This window comes from Plecotus auritus (assembly GCF_963455305.1).
Source record: "Plecotus auritus genome assembly, chromosome: 9".
Classification (NCBI taxonomy): domain Eukaryota; kingdom Metazoa; phylum Chordata; class Mammalia; order Chiroptera; family Vespertilionidae; genus Plecotus; species Plecotus auritus.
The window spans coordinates 48183060-48195864 of record NC_137783.1 but is presented as its reverse complement, the minus strand read 5'-3'; the positions used below and the strand labels follow the sequence as shown (position 1 = coordinate 48195864).

General features: G+C 37.2%; 1 protein-coding gene across 3 annotated transcripts in view; it reads right to left on the bottom strand.

The window, feature by feature from the left end:
* ADK (adenosine kinase) overlaps positions 1–12805 on the bottom strand; it is a 539444-nt gene that overhangs the window by 113209 nt on the left and 413430 nt on the right. For all 3 annotated transcript variants that reach the window (XM_080687589.1, XM_080687591.1, XM_080687590.1), the window contains exon 8: positions 9153–9188. In XM_080687589.1, the coding sequence (XP_080543715.1) occupies positions 9153–9188 (36 nt within the window). The remainder of the gene's footprint in view (positions 1–9152; positions 9189–12805) is intronic.

Below are 12805 nucleotides of genomic sequence, written 5' to 3'. Positions count from 1 at the left end.
ATTTCACTTCTGGTTGCTTATTTTAGAACAGAACTAAGCTTGAACTCAGATAAGATGAGAAAAGAAATTCCCTCAGTATTGGGGAAAGACTATTATAAATGACTAGTAACAGCTGAAAGGACCAAAAAATGCCATATAACAATGTCTTCACTCTCTCAAATAAATGTATACATTTAATTAAAATGACTCACATATATTCTCCCAATCACCTTGCCACACATATATTTTACTACTATAGGGTTTTTTGCTTATGATTGAATACAGTTCATATTTAATAAAGATAAGAGGCAAACCCCAGGAATAGATTCACTTTATCATATTTGGAGCAGCATCTTATGCATGTCTGGATGTTTTTTATATAGAGGTTTTTCTTCAAGGTGGTGTAAGGAATAAATTAAGAATGAGATTCTACAATTGTCTTCTACCCAACCCTGTAGGAAAAAAATTTTTTTATGGAGCTTTGTTAACTTAAAGAAACCTTTTATTTATTTATTATTTTTTAAATTGAATTTATTGGTTAATAAAATTGTATAGGTTTCAGGTATATACTTCTACAATACATCATGTGTGTACTGTATGGTGTGCTTACCACCCCAAGTCGAGTCTCCTTCATCATCTTTTATCCCCCTTTACCCTCTTCCACCTCCTCCCCCGTTTCCCTCTGGCACTCACCATACTGTTGTTTGTGTCCATGAGTTTTAAAGAAACCTTTCTTATGTCTCAAATTAAATCCTATAAAACTGGCAATTCGAGATTGAAGTAAACTTTCCAAATATAAAACATAAATCTTTACAGATGGTTACACTTTATTTCTATCCACATGCACAGTTCATACAAAACCCCTTTGTTGCTCTGGGGTAACTGGCAGTGAGCACCAAAACTAAACTTCTCACTAGGCCTTGAGGAGCCATTGCTTTGTCCTCAGGATTTGCTCCCCATCTAGTATAAAAACTTTTCTTAAAACCTTAATTTTGTCTTTCCAAAGCTACATATTTCTAATTTTGCTATCACGGCCAGAAGATTATTTTCCCTTATATGTGGGCTAACATATCTTAACAGAATGATGAAATTACAAGGGATTTAGAGTATGACACACCTGGATTTGTGCACCTTGAGCAGGTAAATAAACCCCCCTAAGGCTCCATCTCCTCTTGTACATACTAAGAAAATATTTATGGTAGAAGATGTTGGGAGAGAAGTATGCTATAATTGGTGGGTAAAAATTTGGAGACAATCAGGATATTTGCATAGTCTCATAATATCTCCCCTTAAGATATTTATTCATTACAAAAGGAAAAATAGTTATGTTACAGTGAAAGAAACTGACAGACATAATTTTACCCTGGTGATCAAATTTAGCAATGCTAAAATTAGGGGGCAAAATAGCATATTTGCATAATCCCAAAATATTGTCCTCAAGATATTTATTAACTACAATGGGATAATAGTAACTTTACAGAGGATACACTGCAAACACCACCTTAACACAATGATCAAAGTGAATATCACCAACAATAAAATATAGGGACGTCATGTGCGTCCCTGATACGATGCACTGAGAAGGGCCCATCACTTCTGTGATATTTCTGGAAAACATTCATAACATCTACTTAATTATGTAAAAATGTCAGACAACCCAAATTGGGGGACTTTCTACAAAATGAGTGACAAGTACTCTTCACAAGTATCAAAATCGTGAACAAGGAAAGACTTAGAAATTGTCACAGAAAAAAGGAGACCAAGGAGACATGACAATTAATGCAATGTGCAATCCTGGATTAGATTCTGGAATAGAAAAAGGAAATTAGAGGAAAAATTGGTGAAATCAGAATAAAGACTGAAATTTGGTTATTGGTATTATACCAATGTTAATTTTCTGGATTTGATCACTATGCCTTGGTTATGTAAAATATTAAGATTAGGGGAAGCTGAATAAAAGGTCTCTGGGAACTACTATTTTTGTAATTTTTCTAAGCCTAAAATTATTTCAAAATAAAAAGTTAAAAATAGCCCTAACCAGTTTGGCTCAGTGGATAGAGCGTCAGCCTGTGGACTGAAAGGTCCCAGGTTCAATTCCGGTCAAGGGCATGTACTTTGGTTGCGGGCATATCCCCGGTGGGGGTGTGCAGGAGGCAGCTGATCGGTTTCTCTCTCATCGATGTTTCTAGCTCTCTATCCCTCTCCCTTCTCCTCTGTAAAAAATCAATAAAATATATTTAAAAAAAAAAGTTAAAAATAACTGTTGTGAGGATGAAAGAGGATAAGGTGAAAGAGGTTAATGCAACATTTAGCACATGCTAAGTACTTAAATATTAATTTCTTTCTTCTAATAACAACCATTTTAATACTCTCCCAAACTGTCACATCCTGAGGTTGCCCTCCAAATCTCCAAAAAGGGCTTCAAGATTTTGAGTAGTGAGAATTCAATTATGTATTCTAATAAGGAAGGAAAAAAGGAAAGGGGGGAGGAGAGGTAGAAGAAAGTTCATACAATTTAACTATGAGCCATGTGTATAGTTCCAAAAGCGCTTATTAAATCTTAACTTCTCTAGGCAGTGGTATTACTGTATCCTCATTTTACAGATGTTGAAACCAAGAGCCCTGTATATAGCTCTAAAGTACTCATTCAATTTCAACTACTTTGGGCAGTAGATACTATTACTACAGAAGAAGAAACTGAGTCACAGAGGGGTTAAGTAATTTCCTAAGGTCATAATGATACTAAGTGGTGAAGCTAGGTTGAGCATTGACAAAGTGAGACTCCAGGGATTACACTCCTAATCACTATTCCAAGCTATCCACAGATTATACTACTTCTATGAATTTAAGCAATGTGCTTTCTATTATCACAAAACTATATAGCATGTTCATCTTAAATCATTTTTCTGCCACATTCACAAATTATTGCTGATCTTGTATTTAAGTTTGGTATTTTTTTTCTTAGTTATTCTGGCTTATATTTTACCCTAGTAAATTTCCTTTTTTATTGTTTGCAAATAACTCTTTTATTTTTCTTTTATCTTTTTATTGTTGAAACAGATGTCCCCATTCCTACCATCCTTTTGTCTACCTCCACCCAGCCTCCATCTCCACTTCCCTTTGGCCATCACCACACTGTTGTCTGTGTCTATGGGTTATACATATACTGTATGTTCTTTGGCTAATCTCTTCACCTTCTTTCATCAGTTCCCTCTACTACCCTCCCCTTTTGAATTTCAAGATATTTCTTATTTTCCAAGGTCATTTGGAAACTAATCTCCTCTTCTAAATCATTAGAATGTGAGAAAGATGTATAGTTTATATGGTAGAGCTGAGCTCTGATTCCGAACCCATTATGTATTAACCATGTCACCTTATATAATTCATGTAGCCTATTTTGTATCTGTTAAATTGATATGGCAATACATGCCCTACCTACCTTCAAAGGTGTGTGTGAATGTTAAATGTATTAATGAAATGTTGGAAAAGGTTTTATACATTATGAAGCATTTTAAAAAAATATTTTTTTATTGATTTCAGAGAGGGAGTGGGAGAGAGAGAGAGAAACATCAATGATGAGAGGGAATCATTGATCGGCTGCCTCCTGCATGCCCCCTACTAGGGATTGAGCCCACAACCCAGGTGCCCTTGATTGGAATTGAACCCGGAACCCTTCAGTCCACAGGCTGATGCTCTATTCACTGAGCCAAACCAGCTAGGGCTGAAGCATTTTATAAATGTTAATCCATTGTATGCCATAGGCGTCTGTATACGCAAGCTGAGGACCTTCCCCACATGCCATATGCGTCCAAAAAAAGAAAATGTTTTCCCTAAGTGGCAGCCCAACTTTAAAATAATTTTTTGTGAGAATTTTCAGCTGAAAATATTCAAGAACACCCGAATTGTGAGTAATATATTTATTTTTATAATATTCATTGCAAATAGATTTTTAAAATTAAATTCAAAATATCGTAGCGTATGGGGATGGTTTCTGTTTTGGCCGCGTGGCAGTAAACTGGTTAAATTATGCTCCCATCTTCACTAGTGATTATGTTAACAGTTTAAACTTAGCATTGCCCAGCTGGTATGGCTCAGTGGTTGAGCATCGACCTATGAACCAGGAGATCACGGTTTGATTCCTGGTCAGGGCATATGTCCAGGTTGTGAGCTCCATCCCTAGTGTGGGGCATGCAGGAGGCAGCGAAACAATGATTCTCTCTCATTATTAACGTTTCTATCTTTATGTCCCTCTCCCTTCCTCTCTGAAATCAATAAAAATATATTTAAAAAATTTTGCATTGTCTTCCAAGTGAAAGAATATACTACCTTCATTCTATTTTTAACAAGCTGGTAATGCAAATGTTAAACAATACTATCACGATCTACCTGTTCCTACAGAATGCCAATTGTGGTGCCCCCTCAGATTGCCTTACTTAACCATGTCATATTCTGTTTTGTTTTGCAAAGAGAAACTCCTATAATAACTACGGTGTTCACGTGATTGCCACTCTCCAGTCTATCTCAGACTCCCTTCCTTCTCACTCACTCTGTTCAGTGACACTGACCTTCTGTCAGTTCTTGGAATGCAAAAATACATTCTGCTCTTTCTTGTTTGAGAATTTTTGTACTCTTCTTCCCTCTGTTTGAAATTTGTTTCCCTGTTTGTTTTGCTTTTTTATGTCATGGCTAGATAATTGTATTTTTCAAGTTTTACTTTCTCTGAGAGCTATTCTATGACCATCTCATTCAAAATAGAAACCCCTCCCACGTTCTCCTTTACAAAACACTCTCTGGTCATTTCTATCTTGTCCTTCAGAGTTTATCAAAGTGTTAGGCACGTATCTAGTGCTCAGTAAATATTTGATGAATAAGTAAATGATTAAATAAAGAGAATTAGAAGATCATCTTATCTCTTTCCCTTAATCTAACTGTTTTCAAACTGTCCTCTTATAGGATTCAGTCACCTAGGAAAGCAGCACTATATTCTTTAGCCAGCAGCGCTTGACTTAGTGTCTTATTTCCAGATACTCTGGGTGATATTCACTGTGTTCTTTATATTGGTGAGGAACACAGGAACCTGAGAAAAATCTTGAAGAATTCTTTGAGAATCAAGGCCTCCTGAATACTCTGTGTGGACTTATCTACCTAGCGCTGATCAATGGAACTCTCTGTGATGTTATACATGGTTTATACTTACACTGTCCAATATGGTAGTCTCACTCAAAATGTGTGCAGTGAGACTTAGGAACTGAATTTTAAATTTTACTTAAGTTAATTTAAATAGCCACATGTGGCTAGTGGATGCTGTATTGGATAGCACAGTTCAATACTTTTCTCTCCCAGTGGTATAAGACGACAGTCACTACTGGTCAGAGAAAGCCTGCAAGTATGGCTGGGATCCTCCAGGTAGAGTCAGGGGCTGTGGGGGAAGTTGGAAAAGGGAAAATAATTGTTTTGTTTCCTCCACAATCAGAAGTATTATATCTTAGACATATAAAACAAGGAAATTAAAATTTGTTGCCTAGAGTAAAAATAAGTGAGTGATCCAGTAGAGAAGGTATGAATTCTGTTTATCATTTGGCACATATACTCTGTTGTACAGAGAATGAAAATACAAAAAAACATTTGTATTTAGGTTTTGGAGATTTTTTTTCACTTTATTTAATTTAAATCCCAATTTCCAATACAGCTTTTAAAAGGCTTCATAATGAAATGTGCTTTTAAGTACCTTATTTTTATGTAGGTTCTAAAAATACAAACCTTTAATCAGTTTAGCTCAAAATAAGGTAGATTTAAAAACACATTGCAGTCTGAACTGATTTTTCAGAATAATAAAAGCCTCATGAAACTTTTTACCTCAAGAATTGTCATTTTAAATTCTTAGCTGGTCTGTCATTTAAATCAGGCACTGTGCAATTTTTCTACCATATATATATATATTCTCCTCTCTTCTTCTTTGTGCTCTGCCCAGCTTCAGTTTTTTATCTCATGCTCCAGTGCCCTCCTAAGCTGGCTCTTCTTACTGAAAAATGCCCAACTCATTTTAAAGATTTTTTTTTTTAAAAGAAAGATTATCTAAAATTTGTAGAGAAGCTAACCAGAATACCATAAACAATGCCGCCGAGGATACTTCCTGATGAATAAACACTGGTTATTTTTAGAGGCATTTGGATTGGTCAGTTGGCAGACAGATCACCAGTGGCAATACTCAGTGGAACTGATTAGGATTTATAATAGAAAATGAGGGTAGGCAGCAGAGCTGGTGGGAAGAAAAAAATGGTCACCTTTCCTTTCTTTTTAATCTTTTCAGTTATCTCCTCTCATTCATGCCCCAAATTTAGAGGTAAAATTTAAGCTGGGAGTGATAAAATGCAGACTTTATCCAGTGTGTCACACGACTTCTGAGAGCACTGACATACTCCCATAGACATTAAACTGTTAAGATAAAGTTATTTTTGTTTGACTCTAAAAATACCAAGTTTTAAACCTATGTTTTCATATTACTGTGTAATGAACTAAAAAAAAAATAATAATGGCATTTAAAAATCATTGAATTTCTCTAGATAGCATCCAATACATGGATTATATTTTATTGACAATACTTACTTGAGGTTTTTCTACTCATGGCTCTACTATATTCTGCAAAACTTATAATATTTTAGAGAACCCATGAAGGGACACATCAAGACTGGTGCTTTATCTAACATATCACTGTCAATATCACCAACAGAGAGGTTTTACTATGTCAGATGTAATAAAGTATATTATTATAACCATCATCACTTGGTTTTATGTTGTAATCAATTATGGCACATTTATGGCAACGAAGATTATAGAATCAAAGTAAAAACTAATGGAAAGGTTAATGTGGTGCTGGTTAGTAGAAAATAGTTTGTTGCTAGGATTGAATTTAAAATAGGCATATTCAAAGCATATAGTTCAAGGGGGCAATAAAAGTATGAATTAGTTAGTCTTAATAAACTATTTAAAAAGTTATTATCTAGGTACTAAAGAATAGCAATCATTTGTTATGTAACACTAGAGGCCTGGTGCATGAAAATTCATGTACTGGAGGGGGTGTCCCTCAGCCCGGCCTGCCCCCTCTCACAGTCCGGGAGCCCTCAGGGGAAGGTGACACCCCCATCACACCTCTGCCACTGCCCACTGCCCACTGCCGGCAGCGCAAGCCACGGCTGGCCCTGGTTACCTGAGCCTCGGGCAGCCCTAGGCGGCTGGGAAGCCACCATCCAAGGCTTGCCTGCGCCTCAGGTCAGCCCTGGGCGGCTGGGCAGCTGGGGGCTGAGGGGACTGGGGGACTCCGGAGACAGGTGCGCGGAGCGGCCGGACCCACCTGGGGGCGGGCCTGGCCATGCCACGCCTGCCGCCCCAGTGGGGCTGAGGGAACTGGGCACTGCCATCTTTGTGAGGGTGTGATGGTCAATTAGCATATCCCCTCTTTATTAGATAGGATGTTATCTTTGTAAGCATCTACAAAATTGTTTATTTTCTAGAATCAAAATACATTTTTTTATGTTAGTACAGAAAATAAGACACAAATTTATGTTCCACAAGCTTGCATAGGTGGAGAATTTTGATGCAACAAGAGAATTAATATTAATTACTATTAAAATTTAACATCAGTGAAACTTTAAAACATGACTGAAAACATTGACTTATATTTTCATGATTAAAACATTTGACTTTTAAATTGAATATTCCCTGATTACATTTAGTATTTTATATAAATTGCCAGTTTGGAGAATTACAAAGCAAAACTTAAATGAGATAAATAAATACTTGGAAATCGTTATTCTTTCTTCTACATGTGACTCAACCCCTATATTTGTGAGAATACATATAGTACAACAGAAAAAGCAAATTTGCAATAAACTATCGGAGTTCCCAACAATCAGGTATCATAAGGTGAAGTTTCCTACTCTGATATAGTTTTTTTTACAGAATCTTGAGAATAGACTACTGATACCACATGCTCACTGTCTTCCTCCAAGAAGAGAAAGCACGGTGGTTGCCAAGTCCTATGATATGGACAACATGCTCATGTATTACTTTGTTGCTCAATAATGAATCTGCCTTTAGTACATTTAAATAACAGTTTCTTCATAAATTCACACACCTTTCTCTAAAGAGTTCAAAGTGAACTTACTAATATAGCCAGTCAACACTTACAGCTTCTTTAGATGGTATGTAAATAAAGAGTTTCTATATTCCAACTCTAGTCAGATTAGATTTTTGAAAATTACACTACTGTGCAACATTTCAAGCTGTGGTATAGAACACAGCATTCTACATAGTTCTGGCTCAATAAATATGATAACCATAAAACTCATAAACTCAGTTAATTCTGTCAATTAACCTGGGTTCAGTGTTTTCTAATAATCGATTAGAAAATGGATAGTCTATAGATAAAAACATGGTCTTGTCTGTTATCTTAATTTTGCCAACAAAAAACACATGGAATTTTGAACCTTGACAGAATAATACTTATGTCAGGATAACAGAATCAGGACTTGAAAATTAAAGACAATTATCGATACTTAGTTTCAAAAAAATGTATATGTGTTTTAAAGCTATCCCCAGCACCCCCCTCCCCCAACCAAAAAAAAAGATAGAAGGAGAAAGAAGATACAAACAGGAAGTTTATATGAGCAGGATTTAAATTAATCAGTTCCTAACAACTGTTAAGTACAATCTTTTGGAAATTAATTTGCATAATGATCATCTACATGGGGTAGGGCTGAAATTATTTAAAATACATTATATTTCACTATTTAGTCTTGCTCCACCACTACTTTAGCAGTGAATCCTTATGAAATGTAATGCAGCTAATGAGGTAGCTTTTTAACTGAACAAACTGACAGGCCCCATATCTGCAGAGGCAGCTTGAAACTGTGCCCAACCTCTTGGCTTCCCAAGAGGCTTTTCAAAATTCAATAAATAACATCTGTAGGCAATGTTGGGTGCAGACCTAGCAGAGTGCGTCATAACACTGTGCTGGCAGAACAAAGAAACCATGACGACTGCCAAGTTTCCATGGCAACTGCTGAGAGGCTCTGAGAGTATAATAGCACATCAATCACTGTCCAAAAGAACTTCATTATCAGCTAGAAAAAACCTTTAGGATCTGTTTAGTGTGCAATTGTGGGTTAACTCACCTCAAAGCCTTGCTCTCTAGCAAAAGTGGCAGCTTCCTGAAATAAAAAAAAAAAAAGAACAGTTAATTATAAAGTGCGAGGTAATGAAGAAATAATCCATTTTGAAACTCATTCACAGTCTTCTTTTTACACAATTATCTCAATATACCCACATAGTTCAATTTTTATTCTTACACCAAAAAAGATTTCTTTTTCACTTGGCATAAAAAAAAAGGGCAACATTATGTCAACACACTTCACAAGTTGGAATAAAGAAGATATAGTGAATGTTTTTACTGTAGCTGTCACAGTGAGTTCAGGTGTTTTGACCCCAACAAAGAAAGACAATTATTTGAAACCTCTGGAACACGCCTGGCGCTTATGTTTTTAATTAAAACAATATCTTTCAGAAAGCTCTTCTATAGAGAAGAATGTCTACTAGTTAATGTATCAATTAAGAGAAATCACCATTTTGCAATCTCTAATGAAATTTATTCAGGCAAGGATCATCAATGGATGCTAAATTCATTAGGTGAAAAGATGATGGGGAACTGGGTATTTCATGGAATTAAAATGTCACAGATTACGTGTTGATCACGGGGGAGCAAACTATAAATTTATAATGGAAGGAACAAGCTGTCATAACCTTAACCCAGTGATTGATCATATCACTTATCATTAATAGTAGGGTCACCAATATTCTGTTATGAGACAGTATGAAGTATCCAGCATCACCTATACAGTTTCCTGAAGAAAAATTTTTAAATGAATTAATCAAAACTTTAATTATATAACTTGCTGTCTATAGGAAATGCAGGGAATAGGAGAACAAGTTCAATGATATACTGAGAAAACAAATAGACAAATCCATAGGTAGGACATTTTATAGGACAAGTAGCTTGGTCTCTTCAATAAGTCAATTTCATGATAAAGTGAGAGGGGGAAAATGACCAAGAATACTATACGAGGTAATGAAGAAATAATCCATTTCTTTACCTCGCACTTTATAATAAACCAGGTATAAAAGACATTTTGGGGGGATCCAAGATGGCGGTGTAGGTAAACACCTAAACTGCTGCCTCGCACAACAATTTCAAAACTACAACTAAAAGACAAAACGTCTATCACCCAGAACCATGGGAAAGCTGGCTGAGTGGAAGTTCTACAACTAGAAGGAAAGAGAAAACAGCATTGAGAGGTGCACAAGTGCTGAAAAGCTGAGGTACGGAGGCGCGTACTGGGCTGGCGGCGGGTGACTGGGGGCACTGCTTTTTTTCAACCCCAAGGGAGACAAGCTCCGGATTACTCCGAACTCCAGTTTCTGGGGAGACGCGGGGGACCCAAACTCCTATGGGGAGAAGCTGGACTGTGTGCCATTGGGTCGGAAAGTGAGTGAGGCTTGCTTGCAGGGCTGCACGCAGGAATAATTGTTTACAATGCTGGGGCCCGGACGCAGAGACGCGGTTGGAGACGCAGAGCTGGCTTACTGGCAGCCATCGCTGTTTGCCACGCCCTAGCCTACTGACGCCCTGAGACCCCCGCCCTGCAATCTACAAACCCACCCAAGCTCCAAGCAGTGGCTTTAGCATATGAATGGCCTGCCCTATTGCAGCTTAACCTAGCAAACTTGCAGCCCAGGTCAGACAGCTCCAAAACCTCCAAACCCCAAGCAAAGAAGAGAAAACTGTAGTTCTCACTGTAGCTCCTGCTGGGTGGCCTCAGACAGTAGCTGACCTGCACCCCATTGGAGATCCAGAAGCCAGTGTACCTAGTGGTCAGTGTGAGACACCAGATTTCAACTCCTCACATCCGTAAGTGACACATTCAAGAGGCAGACTCAGTGAGCACCAAAGCCCCACTGAAACAAGTCCTGCACCATAAGCATGTCTCCAGCGCAGCAGTTCTTCCATTATAGACACAGCAGGTCCTCACAGCCAATTGGCCTGGAGGTCAATTCCTCCCAGTGTACCAACAGCAATCAAGGCTTAACTACACCAAGACTTTGCACTCAGCCCACAAAGGGGGGTACCAAGAGCGTCCACCTCAGGTGATTGGGGAGGCTGAGCTACTGGCCCCTATAGGTCACCTACCACACAAAGCCACTCCATCAACACAGGGAAGCAACAAAATGCCGAGACAAAGAAACATGTCACGAATGAAAGAAGTGGAGGAAAGCAAACTACTGGATGACATAGAGTTCAGAACCACATTTATAAGGTTACTCAAGAATCTTCTAAAAACCGCCGAGAAACTTGATGAGACCTTCAAGGACCTTAATGAGAATGCCAAAAAAAAAAAAAAAAAAAATTGAAAAGGACCAGTCAGAAATTAAGCATACACTGTCTGAAATAAAGAATATACAGAAACTCAACTGTAGATCAACGTACCCCAAGAATCAAACCAAAGATCTGAAATATGAGGAAACAAAAAACACCCAACCAGAAAAACAAAAAGAAAAAAGAATCCCAAAATATGAAGATAGTGTAAGGAGCCTCTGGGACAACTTTAAGTGTACCAACATCTGAATTTTTGGTGTGCCAGAAGAAGATAGAGAGCAAAATATTGAAAACCTATTAGAAGAAATAATGACAGAAAACTTTCCCCACCTGGTGAAAGAAATAGACTTACAAGTTCAGGAAGCGCAGAGAACCCCAAACAAAAGGAATCCAAAGAGGACCACACCAAAGCACATCATAATTAAAATGCCAAGAGCAAAAAACAAAGAGAGAATCTTGAAAGCAGCAAGAAAAAAACGGTTAGTTACCTACAAGGGAGTACCCATACGACTGTCAGCTGATTTCTCAACAGAAACTATGCAGGCCAGAAGGGAGTGGCAAGAAATATTCAAAGTGATGAACAGCAAGAACCTATAACCAAGATTACTCTACCCAGCAAAGCTATCATTCAGAGTTGAAGGTCAGATAAAGAGCTTCACAGACAAGAAAAAGCTAAAGGAGTTCATCACCACCAAACCAGGATTACATGAAATGCTGAAGGGTATTCCTTAAGAAGAGAAAAAAGAAGAAAAAGGAAAAGATAAAAATTATGAACAACAAAATGACATCAAATACATACCTACCAACAAGTGAATCTAAAAATCAAGTGAATAAAAAATCTGAAGAACAGAATGGACTGGTGAATATAATAGAATCAGGGACATAGAAAGGGAGTGGACTGAATTCTCAGGGGGAAGGGGTGTGAGGGGTCCAGGAAGAGATTGGACAAAAATCTTACACCTATGGATGAAGACAGTGGTTGGGGGTAAGGGCATGGGGTGGGGTGGGGAATCAGGTGGAGGGGAGCTATAGGGGAAAAAAAAAGAGGAACACCTGTAATAATCTGAACAATAAAGATTTATTTAAAAAAAATAAATAAAAGATATTTTGGGGACAACCGGAGAAATTTAAATATTTTAAGAATTAGGTAACATTAAGAATTATCAATTTTGATAAGAAAAATATCCTTAATTTTTAGCAGTTAGTCCTGAAGTATTTAGGGATAAAATGGCATGATACATATAATTTACTTTAGAATTCTTAAAAATATTAAAGTGAAGCAAAATGGCAACATATTAATTATTATATCTACATATATTAAGTATTTCTACTTTTTTGACTGAAAATTACAAGAAACAGTCTAAATAAACCCCTATTTTACTTTGATGTAAGATGACA